This window comes from Ctenopharyngodon idella, chromosome 13 (assembly GCF_019924925.1).
Source record: "Ctenopharyngodon idella isolate HZGC_01 chromosome 13, HZGC01, whole genome shotgun sequence".
Lineage (NCBI taxonomy): Eukaryota > Metazoa > Chordata > Actinopteri > Cypriniformes > Xenocyprididae > Ctenopharyngodon > Ctenopharyngodon idella.
In genome coordinates this window covers 31,468,300-31,485,711 of record NC_067232.1, presented here as the reverse complement: position 1 = coordinate 31,485,711, position 17,412 = coordinate 31,468,300, and the positions used below count along the sequence as shown (strand labels likewise).

General features: G+C 37.9%; 1 protein-coding gene across 4 annotated transcripts in view; it reads right to left on the bottom strand.

Annotated features, from left to right (window-relative positions):
- The window catches only part of mlip (muscular LMNA-interacting protein), a 57,446-nt gene that overhangs the window by 17,489 nt on the left and 22,545 nt on the right, over positions 1-17,412 (bottom strand). Inside the window, exons 2-11 of one of the 4 annotated variants that reach the window (XM_051916878.1) lie at positions 12,848-12,964; positions 11,890-12,021; positions 9,555-11,249; positions 8,908-8,979; positions 8,376-8,456; positions 6,696-6,779; positions 6,540-6,599; positions 6,027-6,077; positions 4,771-4,815; positions 2,680-2,808 (exon numbers count right to left, since the gene is read on the bottom strand). In XM_051916878.1, the coding sequence (XP_051772838.1) occupies positions 2,680-2,808; positions 4,771-4,815; positions 6,027-6,077; positions 6,540-6,599; positions 6,696-6,779; positions 8,376-8,456; positions 8,908-8,979; positions 9,555-11,249; positions 11,890-12,021; positions 12,848-12,964 (2,466 nt within the window). Of the gene's footprint in view, positions 1-610; positions 2,809-4,770; positions 4,816-6,026; positions 6,078-6,539; positions 6,600-6,695; positions 6,780-8,375; positions 8,457-8,907; positions 8,980-9,554; positions 11,250-11,889; positions 12,022-12,847; positions 12,965-17,412 lie in introns of those variants that run through there. The other 3 variants (XM_051916879.1, XM_051916880.1, XM_051916881.1) reach the window with 3 other exon arrangements.

Below are 17,412 nucleotides of genomic sequence, written 5' to 3'. Positions count from 1 at the left end.
TCAGGATTTTCATTAAATAATAAAATAAATTTTCATTTTTCACCAAACCCTCTCATCACTTGGAATATACGACACGTGTCACATGGGTTCATTCTGTGATACTTGTGCATTTATTAATTTATTTTTTTTTAAAGCTTGATGCTGGTCGATTCACTGCCATATTCACAGACATTTACAGCATAGCCTACAGTACTGCACATATATCATTTGAGGTTAGATTCATGCGCTGTGACAGGACAAGAATCTAACCACATCAAGAAAAAATAAAGTTGAAAAAAAAAAGTGCAATAATAATTACTAACATATATTTTAAGCATGCAAAACTAGGTAGGGCTTTCCCTTCCTGACCATACCGGTTCCACAGCCTTGAAAAGCATGTCAGATTGTCAGATGCTGCGTCCTCCTCCATCTAGCGGAGGAAGGAATCTGAAACTGCATTGTGCATATTGTGTTCAGCACACATTTTGTGGTTGCATTCAAACTGCCGAGCCTAAATTGCATAATTCCTTTAGTAAATTTGATGCTAAAATAGTACAGACAGTGTGTGAAAATAAATGACAGTAACAACAGGTGCAGGTCAGTTTTGTCTATAGAACAGAATACTGTAACATAAATTAGCTTTCATTTTAATGCAGAATGAATCACATGGATCTACTGGGACAAAAAGATGAAATTTAACCTATTCAAAAAGGACAGTAAGAGGACAGATGAACAAAAAAATTGTTTTCTTTTATTATTGCACTTAATGTTATTTGTAGGCTTTATAGCACATGCATTTAAAAAATCTAGATGATTTTCTAAAAATCTATAATGACCCCTTTCATGTGGCATGCCTATGCATTACATACTGTATGTTGCATATATACCTCCTTTTTTGTACATCTGCTCGTTATGAATTCCACACCTTATGCTGGGGTTGTAACGGTACAAAGAAGTCACGGTTCAATAAGAGTTCGGTACAACAAGAAAAAGCAACAAAACCCTAGCTGGGTATCTTTTCATTTATTATGAACAGACGTTTTGTGCAAATTACAGTTTGTTCCACTGTAATTTGTTTTAATCATTTAAAGGGGTGGTTCACTGTTTTTTTTTTTCTAGGCTTGATGGTGTTTATGGGACGTTAACATGTCTTGATGCTTCGTTTAAAAAAAAAAAAAAAATGCTGTATTTTTCATATATTTTACCTTTATTCTACACTGCTGTTTCCCTTCTCCTAAAAACGCTCTATTGAGTTCCTGGATCTATGAAGCCCCTCCCTCAGAAATACGCAATGGGCTCAGATTGGTTAGCTGGCCCTGTGTACTTTGATTTGCTGTCTGGAACACATTGTCACGATTCACGTTGTCCGGAAACGTCACGCCCCTTACCATTACAGGCAATAGTTGCATGCTTTCGGTGGAAATGTAAGTAATGCCGTCAATATTGCCGTACCAAATTGAGCCCGAATCAGACCCAGATAGCAGTAATGATGAAGAGGGTCAAGCAGAACCTCTGCAAGCACAGCTTTTAATGGACGTTTATGAATGGTAAATATTTCCGTTTATATTTGTGTCAAAGTGTTTAGTTATGCTGTCACTTGTAAATGTTACTGCTGTTTGTTAGCTTTCAATATACGGTGTTATCCTGATTAAAGCTTTACTGTAGCTGAATATATGACTGAGTAGTAGCATTTTTGTAAAGGTATTGCTTAAATCATAACATGAACAATGCTGTACACTGATAATAGAAACACCAATAGAATTTAGCTAACTGACTAGAGAAGCCAAACCGCGTTGGTCTTTGTTTACGTCCCAGAAACTATATAACTTTATAAACAATAAAACATACTTACAGTTAGAGGCCCATAAACAGGTTTGATTAACATGTTGTTTGTAGCCTACTGTCATTTTCTTTGCACATGAGAGTTCATTAACATGCAGTGACAATGACGGATGCACAAAGTTCAGCATTACTCTTTTTCAAGAAATCACGGAAAGATGAGCGCGAAAGAGAAAAAGAGCCTACTTCACCTACTTCCACGAGGAGACAGTGAGTGAAGCGACACCTGCTTCATTTCCAGGACACACATATTTCATCACTGGACTGTAGTCGTGAGACTTCCACCACACAAATCAACACAATGCCAAAAGATTTTGTCTCATTATAACAGCAGAAACAGCTTAAAATACTCCATCTAAATACTCCAAAATTGTAAAGGCTTGTAAAGGGATTCACAATAAAAACAAAACATTGTGCTTTTGTAAAATAAAGAAGAAAAAAAAAACAGGATGCTGCTTTCTGCAATTTCCTTTCCGTGAAGTTTGTGGTGTGTCACAAAAGTTAATCGAAACTCAGTGTCATGGGCACCTAGCAAGCTTTTGCGTGCCATCTGAACTCTTGTTTTGGGTTGGTGCATAGATTTTCTCTTCTTCTGTGCTTTTTCCTGTTGTGGTGGTTAGCAAACAGTGTTGCATTACCGCGCACACCCCCTTCTGGATTGGAGTGTGGATCAACTGTGACTGACTGTATTCGTCGTCTGACTGTATGCACCGAACTGTGACGGTTCGGGACGAATACATGTACTGTTACACCACTAACATGAAAGATTTCTTCCTACATTCATTCTGCATGTGATAACATATGCTGTTAGTTTGATGTTGAGTTTTTGTTCACTGCTCATGACTCTTCAGAGAAACGCACCTTGTATTGGTAACGACTGGATTTGTTCTCTTGAAGGTTCTTGAAAGGATTTGGGTGAAATTCTTCATCATGTTTATCATCTGCAACTCTGGATGTTGCAGTGACTGGTCTAATAACTCCAGGCTTTGTCTAAGACAGATAAACAAGAAAAAATAAATCAATAATTCACAAAATAAGCTAAAGATTTCAACAGCCAACACCTAGTATGTGTTGTCTAGAACAGCAATGTGCTCTGCTCTCTGCTCACAGCCTTAGCAGTGATTCGCAATTAAATATATGAATTACATTCAACGATATGGAATAGCTTTCAAACTAACCCTGGCTTTAAAACAGATAAGTCAAGAGTTGCTTCCTTTGGCCTAGAAAATCCTTTATCTTACGGAATGCTTTTCCTATAGTTTTCTCCTGTTGAAATATTGTAAATGACAATGTTTTTTGTTACTGCATTTGTGTGTTTATATACAAATTTAGTAGGCATAAATTACTTTACACAACAGATCTTTCTGGTTCTCGAATCTGATTGGCTGAGAGCCATGTGATATTCTTAAGTATCAGCACTGAAACTGTTTCACCATTTGTATTATTCCGCTTGTGGCGACTGTCATGGCGGTCGAACAAATCCACCATATTTTTTACAAATACTACATTGTTGTGTCACGGAATTTATGAGTTTTTTAGAGGAGAATGTGGTTATTTAGACCTGAAATATATAAACATAGCGACCATTTTACAATTTGTTTAAAGGATTTCACAGATGCGAGCTCCAGGACGTCAGCGGCCATTCAGCGCTCATGTACCCACTGAGAACAGCTTCATCTCGGGAATTTGATGCTATCTTATTTAGATAGTGGTTAAACATGAGATATAATTCATTTGGGGTATATAATCGATTTGGGTTAAGGAGAAAATTAAGTTTCATAACTTTATATTTAGGCAATATTTAACTTAAATCCTGTACTAGAGTGCTGTTTTTGTACATTTGACTGAACTGTTTGCTTGTGCTTATTTCCTATTGTCTAATGGCTATTGTTGTTAATTTAAATATTATTGTTCAATATTTTTTTTTTAATAAGTAACATGCCATATTTGGTATTGAGAAAGGGTCCATTATTTATTGGGATTTTGACTTCAGTGAAAGTTACATTATTACACCATTAGATGGCAGCAAAGACTGTCTTTATGAGTGAGTCAGTAGCAAATTGAAAGGGACTGGTTATAAACAAGGAAGTTGTTTTAGCGCTGTAATGGGAAATCCACTTTTAAAAGGACAAAAATATCGCTTTCCTCAGCAGACAGCAAACTGATTTTTTATAATGGATATAATATTATGGACATCGACCTGAAGAATGAATGCTATATCAGAAGCAGGTACTCGTTTAGTCGATCTTTCTCTCATAATACTCTACATATTACAATGAGTTTTTAATGGAGGGACTCAATGTTCCTTCGTTACTAGTTCTAAAGTGACGTTTTAGTATTAGTAAAAGAGGTTTGAACTGTCAACTTGAAATTTGAATCCATGGGGGAAGGAAGTAGTTCATCACAAAAGAGGGTTTTCAAAGACACTGCGTTGTTGTTCTCATTTATTTACACACTCGTGCCGTCGAACTGTTGTATAAACTCAGTATCACACTCGTCGCCGTGCGATATGGCTGTACATCAGCACACTGTGATTACCTAGGAATATTGCTCATACAACCTTTTACAACCAGCTACAGTGTTCATAATTTATGTTTTTTTTTTTTTTTTTTATCTTTCACCTTTTTCATGAAGAATATATGCTCTTAGTACACAGCATAATTGTCCCATATTTATTCTCTCTGCCATTTTGATCAGCCTTTATGTCCACTTCACCAGCTAATTAGTCTTAGACAGTGATGACACAGAAACGGAAGTTCAAACACAACATTCTAAAAATGACTGCAGCACGCACTTGTTTCTCTGGTGCATAGGTTCCATACCCTAAATAGTTAATTTTATAAAATCTCCACTCCATACTGAACAACGAAATGTAGCAGAATCTGAAGTAAACATTTTCAATGCAAATAAATATGATGATCAAATACATTTGATAAAAAAACAAATGCTTACCAGTGTTTGTTCAGTAGTTACAGAGGGTTGAAAAGGAGAGCTTGCCTAGAAAAAACAGATGGCTTTACCCATGACATCTATAAAAGAGTCAGTAATGAAATGCATCTGCATATAAAACTGTGTATATTCTACATCGTTTTACATTTGACAATAGATTCATGATTAAGCAGAAGAACACTCAGGGCATGAATGAAATCATGTGATTCCACAATATGCTCTTAATTATTATAATATTATTTGAAGTGATTTCATATCATATTCATCTTTGGACCCCTCTATGCTTGTAATCATTTTGGAATTTGTGATATTCCATTAAATCTTTCTATTGCCAAAATCTGTGGAACAACAGGAACAAACTGAGTCTCCAAATCCTGTAATTTGTGTATGACAAGAAAATCTTATCCAAGCGAGATGAAATTCTGCTCTCAGAATGTAAACAACATCTAAAATACCATTATTATAAAGTGAATAATACTTCAATAAAGGTCCGAATACCTGCAGTCTCATACAAATCACTTCTTATCATAAAAAAAGTAAACGAAGATCCTAGCAATAGAAAAAGGGTCCAGTTTCTATGTGAGTTGTTGTAATATGTACACTTTATATTCAAAGACATAATGCATTAACATAGCATATTGTATGGATAGTACAAAGGTTGAATAATGTGATTGGATCTGACTGAATAACAGACATTTACTTTGATTACCAGTGTTTCTAGACGGGTGAGTTGAGACCCCAAAATGGCTTGCGGGTCTGTTCTGACAGGGTTGTGAACAGCAGGGAAAATGCAGCTAAAACTGCAACTATACAATTGTGCATAGTTAAGATTGCACAATGAATAGGCTTATAAACATTTAAAAGGAGGGAGAAAATGCTTCCGATATTTTTCCTTGTCGACATCAAAGACTATGCATCCAATTAGTTTCCTATGCCTCTGTGGGATAAACAGTTTTGGTACTCTCTTGGATCTAAAATCTAGTTGTGAAATCTGGATTCTTGATTGGCTTGTGTGCTAAGATTCACTGGCATACAAAAATATTTTGGATAGTAGAATTGGACCTAAAAAAATGACCAAGACTAAAGCAAAAATGAAGTGTCTTACAGTAGCAATGTTTCAAGAGCTCTGAGATGGCATTTCAATATGTAGGACTGCAAAATAAGAATATTTCCAGAACTGAGATTTTATAATGAATGATTTGTCAGATTTGCCTTTTTCTGAGTGTAAAATATGTGCAGAGATCAGTGGAAAAACTCACATATCTTGTTTCCCGTCCCAACAGTTTTGGAGATGGTGATGACGTCTGCGACTTTAGAAATTCAGAATAAAAGAAAAAAGAATGATTTAAGAAAGAACTCAGCAGCAAGTACAGTGAATGTAATCAAAATGGCAAGCTGGGTTTGAACAGCAGGGGCAGGGGCTAAAAGGTTCCTGGCTAAGATTGATCATGTTAGTCAGAGTGGATGACTGAATTCTACATCTCATGTTGCTAACACAGGTATTCTTTGAAAATAATCAGGAAATTGTAGCTCTTAAAAACAAAATCAATATGATAATCTATTCTCTTTTTTATTTTATTTATTTATTTATAGATGAGGAAATATAATTTATACTGTAGCTCAGTCAAAGTTTTATTCTTGGGCAAAGACCAAGATACACTGATTGATACCTAGACAAGCAGTATAATTTATGATTTGGCTGAAAGTGATGCCGTTGTGGATAATCAAAATGACAATGAGATAATTCCCAGTGTCAATCTTTAATTACATACCCTTGACGTCTCCACTGCCAAAGACTTCACACTGGCTTTGTTCACTTGGTCTGATTGATGCTGAGAAAAAAAAAAGATTAAAACATGAAAATTGGTAGATAAATGGAACATTGTTTAGGTCTGCTTTGATCAGAGTGTGTTATGGTAGCAGCTCACTTTTTGGATCGTGTCCTCGAGGACTTCATCAATGGTTGCATACAGTTCTGCAGACTGCTGACGCAGCTGCGCAGGAGAGCACATCTGCACACAAACATTGTCTTTTCACACATCAGGCACTAAGGCTGGATGCCAGGACAAAAATCTAACATTTCAATCTAACATAAATATTGTATATATTAAACAGAGATACTAGTTTTGGAAAGTCCAGAGAATTAAATACTTAAAGGGTTAGTTCACCCAAAAATAAAAATTCTGTCATTATTTACTCACCCTCATGTCGTTCCACACCCGTAAGACCTTCCTTTATCTTCAGAACACAAATTAAGATATTTTAGATAAAATCTGATGGCTCAGCGAGGCCTCCTAACACTTTCACAAGCTACTAAAGATGTATTTAAAACAGTTCACGTGACTACAGTGGTTCAACCCTAATGTTATGAAGCGATGAGAATACTTTTTGTGCACCAAAAAACAAAATAAAGACTTTATTCAACAATATCTAGTGATGGGCGATTTCAAAACACTGCTTCATGAAGCTTCGAAGCTTTACAAATCTTTTGTTTTGAATCAGTGGTTCGGAGCGTGTATCAAACTGCCAAAGTCACATGATTTCAGTAAACAAGGCTTTGTTACGTGATAAGTGTTTCGAAATTTCAATGGTTCACCACTGGGGGGGCGTGACATTGGCAGTTTGATACACGCGCCGAACCACTGATTTAAATCAAAAGATTCGTAAAGCTTCGAAGCTTCATGAAGCAGTGTTTTGAAAACGCCCATCACTAGATGCTGTTGAATAAAGTTGTTATTTTGTTTTTCTTTGGAGCACAAAAAGTATTCTCGTCACTTCATAACATTAAGGTTGAACAACTATAGTCAAATATGTCTTTAGTAGCTTTCTGGGCATCTGAAAGTCTTGCTGTCAATGCAGGCCTCACTGAGCCATCGGATTTTATAAACAATATCTTAATTTGTGTTCTGAAGATGAAGGAAGGTCTTACGGGTGTAGAACGACACGAGGGTGAGTATAATGACAGAATTTTCATTTTTGGGTGAACTAACCCTTTAAATTAATGGTAATTCATCTCATTTTATTATTCATTCCATTACATTAATGGATAATTAATGGATGCTAATTAAAAAATCAGTTATTAGTGCTAAGATGCATGCCAGGTCCACCTTGGCAACCACTGCCCCTATTGTCTGGCCATCCTGAGAGTGTTTGACACTCGTTACATTATAGAGCTGTGACTACTTTTCTTTATGGAACACTCAAGGTAAAACCAAAGGTTTTAAAAAGTTAAATATAAAAAGGATTGTTAAGAAGTTTGCCCTGATCTTTATTTGATTCACATCCCAGTCTCTCATATTTCTTTGTTGTTTTACACGTAAAATGATGTAAAGCAGTCTTGTGTACACTCTACAAAATACTGGGTTGTTTCAACCCAAATTTGGGTCAAATAGGAACAAACCCAACCAATGGGTTAAATTTTTTAATTCAATTTTTAACCCAACGGTTGGGTTTGTCCATATTTGACCCAAATTTGAGTTGAAACAACCCAGTGTTTTTAGAATGTACTGAAATATATCACGATAAAGCAAAAACTCTACTGGTTCTACCAGCCACCGCATGGTATACTGTCATACCCAGCTATTTCAGATGTTTTGGTCTCATTCTACCTCTGTGTGTGGATCCTCCCAAGAATAGTTGTCCGCAGGATTGAGCAAAGCCTCTTTCTTGTTGACCTCTTCATCTATAGCCTTCAGCAGGGAAATTAAGAGATGTAGTTGAAGCTTTAATCTTTTAATGAAACAATATATTATTGACCTTAACAAGTGGGTAGAAAGAGGTTGTAGAAGCTACTAAATCCCAAAGACGTGAGTTTGCTTGCATCTTATACTGACCCTGTTCAGTACATTTTAACCTCTCCTATAATGTCTAATGAGGTATGCAATGTGAATGACTCATTCTGCTTGTTCTTTTAAGGTTCCTTTTGACCACTTATGAGCAATTTCATTCTGCTGTCCATCAATGAAAAAAAATCAATGATTCAGTTTCAACTTCCTCCATTGGGATCCAATGACACTCTTTACCGATGATACAATTGCATGGAATCCAAAAAATAACAAAGATATAATGGCTTAAAATGACACTGAATGAGAAATGAGTGATAATAGCTGTCATTTTGAGTAATTAGATAAAGCAGCTCACCTGCTGTTCCAGGAGCAGAGTATTTGTAGGAATAGCAGCGAGTGCCTTGTAGGTGGATTTGATCTTGTATGGCTATTTTAGGAAAGAATAGTTGAGAAGTCATAAAAAGTCAAAAGCAGAATTAAACAACATAATCTACAGATGTACTGTGCAATAAGGGTAGGCAGTTTATTAGTAATTCCCTATCATGAAACAATATCATATCACAATGTTGTTTTTGCATGGAAAAAGTTATCAATACAAAATAATCATGTGGTTCTCCTTATTGGAACCTGATGTGGAAAAAAAAGCATGCATGAATGAATGCATATAAATTAGCCAATATACCCATGCCTGTGACTGCAGATCAACATAAACATCACCATCCGTTCACCATATCTCAGTCTGTATTCGTGTTATGTATCCCCAGAGATAGCCGTGCAAACATATCTACTGTGGTATACCATACATGTATTGTTCATGCAAAACTTGACCTTTGCTAAAGATCTACTGCTCTTGAGTATGAGTATGATGCATATCATGTTCCCCAGCAATGCGGGAGGCATGTCACTCCTGGAAATGCACGTCACTCTTTGCATGATTCCCACTGCTCAGCGGTAGAGCATGCAAGTAGCGTGCAGGTAACAGCAAAAGGGCATGCAATGTACCTTTCTATTTTTACAGTCCCCATCTGCGCAGTCTGGTGTGCTGCCCCATAGGGATGGAGAGGGTGATGAACAGAAGGAGTATGAGGGTGAGGGGGAAAGCTGACGGCTTGGGACCGCTGGGGAGGGTGAAAGGGTGCTGCGATCTGGGGTGGAGGACCGAGAGTTTGGGTGGACTGGAGGACAAGCAGGAGAGGCTGGAGGTGTGTAGGACAGGCGGGTGAGACCCATGGGTCTAGGAGAGGGAGCCGGGGATGATAGGTGCACTCTTTCAACATCATTTTTGCGACCATTTTGGAAAAGAGTACTTTGTTTATTATCTTTGTGGCTTAAAACTGGAGATATGGAATTACTTTGTGATTCAAAAGAGTGTTTCGGAGCAGGAAACGAGGGAGATTTACATGAACTTTGAGCGGGTTTTGGTACCGTGGAGTCTAAATTGCCAGATGGACTTCCTGTATGTTTCAGATATAGTTCGTTGGAGAGCTCAGATGATTTCTGACTCTGTTTTAGTGGCAATGAATATTTTTCTGACCTTTCATGGGGTTTTGTTTCATCTTTATGTATTAAGGATGCTAAAGATTCAGCTGACTTATTTGGATCCATAGATACCAGGCATTCCCCTGACATGGATGGATGTTTATGGTTCTCATTGCTGGAACATGACAGAGAGCTTGATTTAGGAGATGAGGACCTCATGCGGGAGTAGGAGCTACACAAAAGAGAGCTAGGAACTGTCGGCAAACGATTTGCCTTGGGACCTGATTTAGAGAGGTGAGGCTGGACTGCAGGTAAGCTTGGCGAAAGGATGCGATTTGTAGGCAAGACGATGCTACTACTACTAGTGGAGTCAAGACTTTCTGGTGGTTTCGTGAGTGGGGTTTCGTCAGGCGCCTCAACCAGCTCTGGTTTCCAAAGCTGTGGCTTTAAAATCTGGCAAGACTTAGTACAGGGTCTATCTATGGAGGTACAAGACTTTGCTTTGGGCATGTTCATGGGTGCAACAGAAGAGGCAGCTGAGCACGCTAAACAGGAGGACATGTTAACTGGGCTGATGGGCCAGCATGGTGTGTAAGGTCTTTGAGAATAAGAGGACAGGACAGGGAGACGGCCTTTCCTGAGGATGGCCGTTAGCAAGGAGAGTTGGGTTGGAGGAGTCCTGTGCCGGGCACGGGGCGAAAGAGGACAGGGTGAGGTTGCCCGACTGTCACAGCAGGGTGTTACGCAAGCGGACGACATCTGCAGCAAACTGGAGCCCGGAGCCAAAGAGTGCCGCTTGATTCTCACCACAGAGGGTGTGAAGGTCCCTGATCTTATGGAGGAACACGGGGAAACTGTGCGACTAAGGGGACCTGGAGAACCATCACATGAGAACATGTGGAGCGCTGACCAGCTCCTCTCCTTGTCCCAGCCCTCGGAGAGAATAGACTCCTTAGAAGAAGCAAGGGATGTGAGAAAATCCACAGAGCTGGCAGGGCTAAGGACCTCCTCTCTTTGGGATGAGCTATTTAAAAACAGACCTGAGCTGACCTCAGCAGCCAGTGAATTGTTGTGAAAGCCTAGATGAGAAATGCCAGGGTGTTTGTTAACAGTGGTTTCCATGGCAGGGCCAGGCTCAGGGGTTATGCTACCAAATTCTGCGTGAGGATCAACTTGGGTGGTGAGTGGTTTAAGGGTTAAATTGTCAGGTGACTGAATCTGAGAAAGAAAGAAAATTAAAGAACCATAAACAGAAAACATTTGAGTTATGATTGCATTGCAATGATGACTAATCATTGTTTTCTTCAAACTGTACAGTAAGACTACATGGTGGGCCTGTTTTTCCACTACAGTGAAACTCATTATTGAAAGTCTATGTAGACATTAAAATTTCTGATGCAACAGAATCAATTCTCACTTGTTCTCAACTGGGCATGCCATTGGCAAGAGAAGTCTTTGAAACATGTTTAAAAACAGTCATTATTTTTAAGCTTCTGATAAACACTAGTGGCACAGACTAATTAGACACAGTAAACATTCCTATCCATTAACTGCATGGTCAGATCTTTATCTACTGCGCAAACACCCTAATATGTGTGTTTAATGAACAGGGGAATGTAACTACCTCTGATCAACACATGATCAGCATACTCATTATCATGATGTCTCCCATTAGAGCAGGCTAAAAGATATTAAGAAGTCATCCCAAAGCAACTTGAACATTGTACTCTACAAACAGTCCTTCATCTCTAAATTACTTCTTGAAAAGTCATTGCTTCAATAGCTTGTTTTCTAGTCAGTCATTGTCATAACGTTTTTATTATATAACTTTTCTGACAGAATATACCAAAATACTCACCTCACTTTTAGTGGTGTTCTTGAGCATTTCTCCAAGCTGGCCCTCTTCAGGGTCTTGGACGTAAATAACCTCAGCCTTGTATACACCCTCTCCTGCCATGCTCTTCTCAGAGTCCCCTAGCTCTTGTGAAGTCTGACATTGGAACAGGAAATGTTACTAAGCGACACCAAACCTGAAACGGCAGCTGTCCCAAAGCAGGCCTCTGCTACGGATGGCTATTTCTAGCTTCTGAGCATCTTGACGATATAAGAGAGTTAGTGGATGCATTTATATGTGCGTGTGTTTCCCGTTCCAGCTTGTACATCTTTTTACCAGAAGTCCATGTCCCTCATGTATTGCACACATGCAAGTACACATGACCCACCCTGATTGTGTAAGCCCTTCAGCAAATGCCTTTCGCATTTTCCCTTTCACACACACGTAGGTCATCTGCTAAGGGACTCTGGGTAGAACTTCACCCGTAATCACTGAAGTCTCCCCCTTTATCAGATTTGTGCAGTATTTGCTATTTAAAGCAATAGTTCACACAAATGTGACTGTTCCAAATGCACATGATGTCATTTAGATCAAACAACACAAAAAAATAATGTGAATGTGAAATACATTCGAGAGCTTCAGTGGAGGTAAAAATATGTGATTTATGACTTAAATATGGGTCTGTTCTTCCAAAAAGCTTGGAAAAAAGCACAGATGTCAAATGATTTTCTGATACTTCTATAGTGCTTTAAACATGTTCACTATGAACTATCATTGTATGTAAAGATCTGCATAAGTTTCTTTAAAATTCTTCAAAACAGTCATGTTCCATGGAAAAAAAAAAAACAACAGCATATGGTTGCACAAAGTAAATAATTAACCAATTCTGGGTAGTGTCATGTTCGTTTCCTCTTTTTTGAGTGACACAGGATGGCATACATTTACAGGAACCATACCGAGCCGTCTCAAGAGTATTTCTCACCTTGTTTGGTCTGCCTGTCTGAAGTACCTTTTTCCAGACCCTGTTCTCCACAGGCAGTCTTTTTAGAAGTGGCACAAAGGTGAAAGACTTGAGCTTGGTTGCAAAAACAGTGGTGACCTGTAAAACAGACATATTATTAAAGTAATTTCAGTACACATTGAGAAACAGCATGGAGAAAATGAAAACAACAAAGAGCCATCAAGCTTCTGTCTGCACCAACAAATGATAGAATTAAAACAAGTGCTGTGTTCAGATGAGCAGAAATGTTTCATCCTCATATTGTCTGATTGGAGCATTCAGTGTTACAAAAACTGCAGTGTCTTCATTCTGAAGCACAAATCAAGAGATGTGATTACAAAAACATGCTACAGCCATTAATACCACTTCATTTCGCAATCATGCCTTTTCTGGATTTCGGTTTAACATATTTAGCTAACACCGAGCTCCTGAGGAAGAAATACGTGCCTGTCTTGCTAATAGTGACAAAATGTGATAGTGACTTGTTTTCCACCCTAAAAAATGATTACATATCGGAGTTTGACATACTTCATTTCGGACAAAATTTGAAATGAGTAAAGAAAGCTTACACAGCACATTTGCATCCTAATCCAAAAATGGCAAGACAGAGTAACTTTAAAAGAAATGTTTTACCTTCTGCTGACTTTAGCACTACCGTTGACATGAAGCACTTTGAGAACGATAATGTGTGGTCTCCAAGATTGCTTTCAAGCTGTTGTATATTCATTGGAATGCAGAAACAACAGAGGGTCCATTCAATGTATAAATGTAGGTGTTAGGGACAGCCCTTTCCTGCTCTCGTTTTACAATCTGACAATTAACGATTGTTGGCTTGCTCTCTTGACAGAGAAGTGTTATGTTTGTGATTACTAGCAGATGTTATCTGGTTTAAAATACACCTACTCATTCTTTAATATTAGCCTACTATTGGATTGTCCGCTGTTTAGAATAATAGTGAAGTCATCAAAACTAATGATGACCACAAAGGGAAGTGTGGGACTTTGAGTAGTTACTCAAACTATGTTTATATTTTCAGTTTTGAAGGAGTTCCCATGCATGCTGGGGTGAACATGATTTCACCAAGTACAACATGTTCCTGGATCAACATTTTAATCAACCAATCAGATTTGAGGGACACGTGTGCAGTTAATGTCAAGTTCAGGCTTACAACAAGGGTTAGGGGCCAGCACAGGCACCCTGACTAGTCTGCAGCTATGCAGCTCCATACGCAACAAACTGCGATGCACTGTGTATTCTGACACCTTTCTATCAGAACCAGCATTAACTTCTTGAGCAATTTGAGCTACAGTAGCTCGTCTGTTGGATCGGACCACACAGGCCAGCCTTCGCTCACCACGTGCATCAGTGAGCCTTGGCCGCCCATGACCCTGTCGCCGGTTCACCACTGTTCCTTCCTTGGACCACTTTTGATAAATACTGACCACTGCAGACCGGGAACACTCCACAAGAGCTGCAGTTTTGGAGATGCTCTGACCCAGTCATCTAGCCATCACAATTTGGCCCTTGTCAAACTCACTCAAATCCTTACGCTTGCCCATTTTTCCTGCTTCTAACACATCAACTTTGAGGACAAAATGTTCACTTGCTGCCTAATATATCCCACCGACTAACAGGTGCCATGATGAAGAGATAATCAGTGTTATTCATAATGTTTTATATATATATATATATATATATATATATATATATATATATATATATATATATATATATACATATATAACTGACAAACCATTTTGCTGTATTTTTATGTGACGTTTAGGGGTTCATTTGAAAAGGATTATACAACAATAACAGACCAATAAATAATGGTGCAGTTGGGGGAAAAGTAATCAGTACTTCATCAATAGCAGGTCACTTTCACTCATTAGGTCAGATTGCTTTTACAAGTTGTTAATTCCACTGAAACTCATATGCCTCGACCACCTAAAATCCATCCACTGACTGTCTCATGTATATTGTGCACAAAACTGCAAAGATCCTCGATCTGGCAAGCTCAAATCTGATTGGCTGGCTTTTTACGACTTCTGGGAATAAGAGTTTGTTTTTTTTTCAGTCTGCCTATAGCAAACATTTTGTGTTTACATTATAGTGGTGCTTACAAGCTTTCACTAGATTGCCTTGTTAGTGGCATCAAATCTTTGAGATTGTTAAGTTCACTATATATAGTGTTATTTTTGTTATTTATTGTGCTCTTTATTTGATTATTTTATTCATCTTCTTGGGATTGTAGTAGTTAATTCCCTTATAAAATATGTTGAGCTTCAAATCAAATTGTGTAATAGTGTTTTATTAATTTCAGAGCTGGTTGGTTTGGTGCAGAACTCTTTACTAAAGAGTCTTTTTGAAATTCCTGTTGTGAAAAATGAATGGGAAAAATACTTCCAGAAACAAGAGCTCTAAAAAAAAAAAGAAGTGAAAGTTACGCTCTGTTGCAGTTCCCTTCCAAACACTGTGATCTCAACATGTAAGTCAAAGTAAGAGTTATTTCTGCCCTGTGATCCTGGTACAACAGCCCTTAAGCCATGTTCCAACAGCACAGTTATGACACTTTTCTTCTTTCTTTCCCTGTTTGGCTGTTTCATCATTCATATCTTCTCTTTTCATTGACATTCCTGCTAAATTAAAGAGCTTTGGAATGAAATTAAAAAAGCCCTGAAGCATTCATATGAGCCCTGGACCACACACACAGCATTATTTCTATATATGGAACAGTTCTGGTTCTGATGAGCCAAGCGACATTCTGATATTTTGTATGAATGAAATATCATATATTCTGTGACTTGGCTAGTTAAATTATGCATTTCTGTTAAATTTGACCTTAATAGCTTGGTACATTTGATAAAAGTGTAGGCTAAAATGTAATTTATTCAGCATTATGCAGTAAAGAGGACCTACTATGCTTTTTACATTTTCAACTTTTTTTAGTGTGTAATGTTGCCGTTTGAGCATGAAAACGATCTGTTATAAAGCACAAAGTACACAATATTCCTAATTTAGATAATTCCCGCCCAAGGCATATTGTAAAGTAAAGGATCTAATCCTGGTTGAGTTGCTATGTTAGGCATAATAAACTGTTATTAGGGATGTCCCTGCATCAGGGATGCATTTCCCAAAAACTATGGTCGTAAGTTGTTGGTAAAGACGGAACTTTCAACCATAGTTGACTTTGGGAAGCGCAGCCCAGATCAGTGTTAAAAGGTGCAGTGAGCAATTTCTGAAAAACGCTGTTGAAAGTGGATTAAACCCAGCAGCACAACACACTTGTAGCCAATCAGCAGTAGGGGGTGTGTCCATGGCCAGACTTACCATTGCCCACTCCATTACCAGTCAGAAATTATTAGATTAAATTATTAAAAGGAGCGCTTTTATGCACGCTTTATAGGCAATATAATTCATTCAGAATTTGAAGAAACCCTATGTTTTACTGCATTAGGTAAGGCAATGGTTAGGCTATTTATTATTCGAACTGGCTGCCACGCCAAATCAAGCATACTGTATGCTTGCCTGTTCAAATTACAGTGGTTTGTGAACATAACCACTTTAATAACAAGAGCCCTTATGCTGGGATGTGTAGGTTGCTGATAGGCGACACGTAACTATTTCATGACATTCTATTTAAATGTGTTTTTATGGAGGAATCACATCTAGCCTTACCCTGGAGTTGGTTCACCCTCCGCCTATGATAATTTCTATTAATTTTCCACTAAACTATGCAATCTGAAGAGTTTTGAGTACTCCCATCTCACTGCAAAAAAAAAAAAAAAAAAAAAAAAAAAAAAAAAAAAACATTTAATGAGTTCCTGTTTTTTTTTTTTTTATAATTATAATATAAGCATATGATATATGAGTTAGCCTATATTACACAAGCAAGAGTTCTGTTTTTCCGAACATCTGCACAATCTAAATGTGACACTGATTTTATACAACAGTTCAATAAACAAGTCACTGACTAACTTATACACAATACATTCTGTTTTTGCTCCGTCAAAGAAAATAGAACAAACAGCAGAACTGCTGCTTCTCCGAGCAACACAGTGTTTTATTCCTCAAAGAATCAGTGTATTTGAACGAATCAGACGAGAAAATGATTTAATTATGCTACCCACTCATAAATACAGTCTTGTTTAGTTTTAAATGAGCATTTTGTACGAATCGGTTGAATAAAGGATTCAACTCACTAATTAAGACATGACTTGCCACCAAAACTGCAAAAATAAGGCAGTTTTTTTGCATTAACTAATTATGCAAAAAACATATGTCACGTAGGTGGAAGTACTGACCCAGTGTTTACAAAGCGAACATGCAAAGACTAAGTCAAGCGGCCTTTACAAAACAAAGGTAAAACAACCATGTCGGACGATTTTGAAGTCGGAGGAGAAAATTAGAGTTTTTCGCCCTACCGCGGTACTTCCCCCTACGTCACACGTGACCTTTCCAACGTGATTACGTAATGCATGGCACATCGCAGAGCAGTGCAAGATGAGCATTTGTAGTTAAAAAGTATAGTTTTTATATTTTTTTAG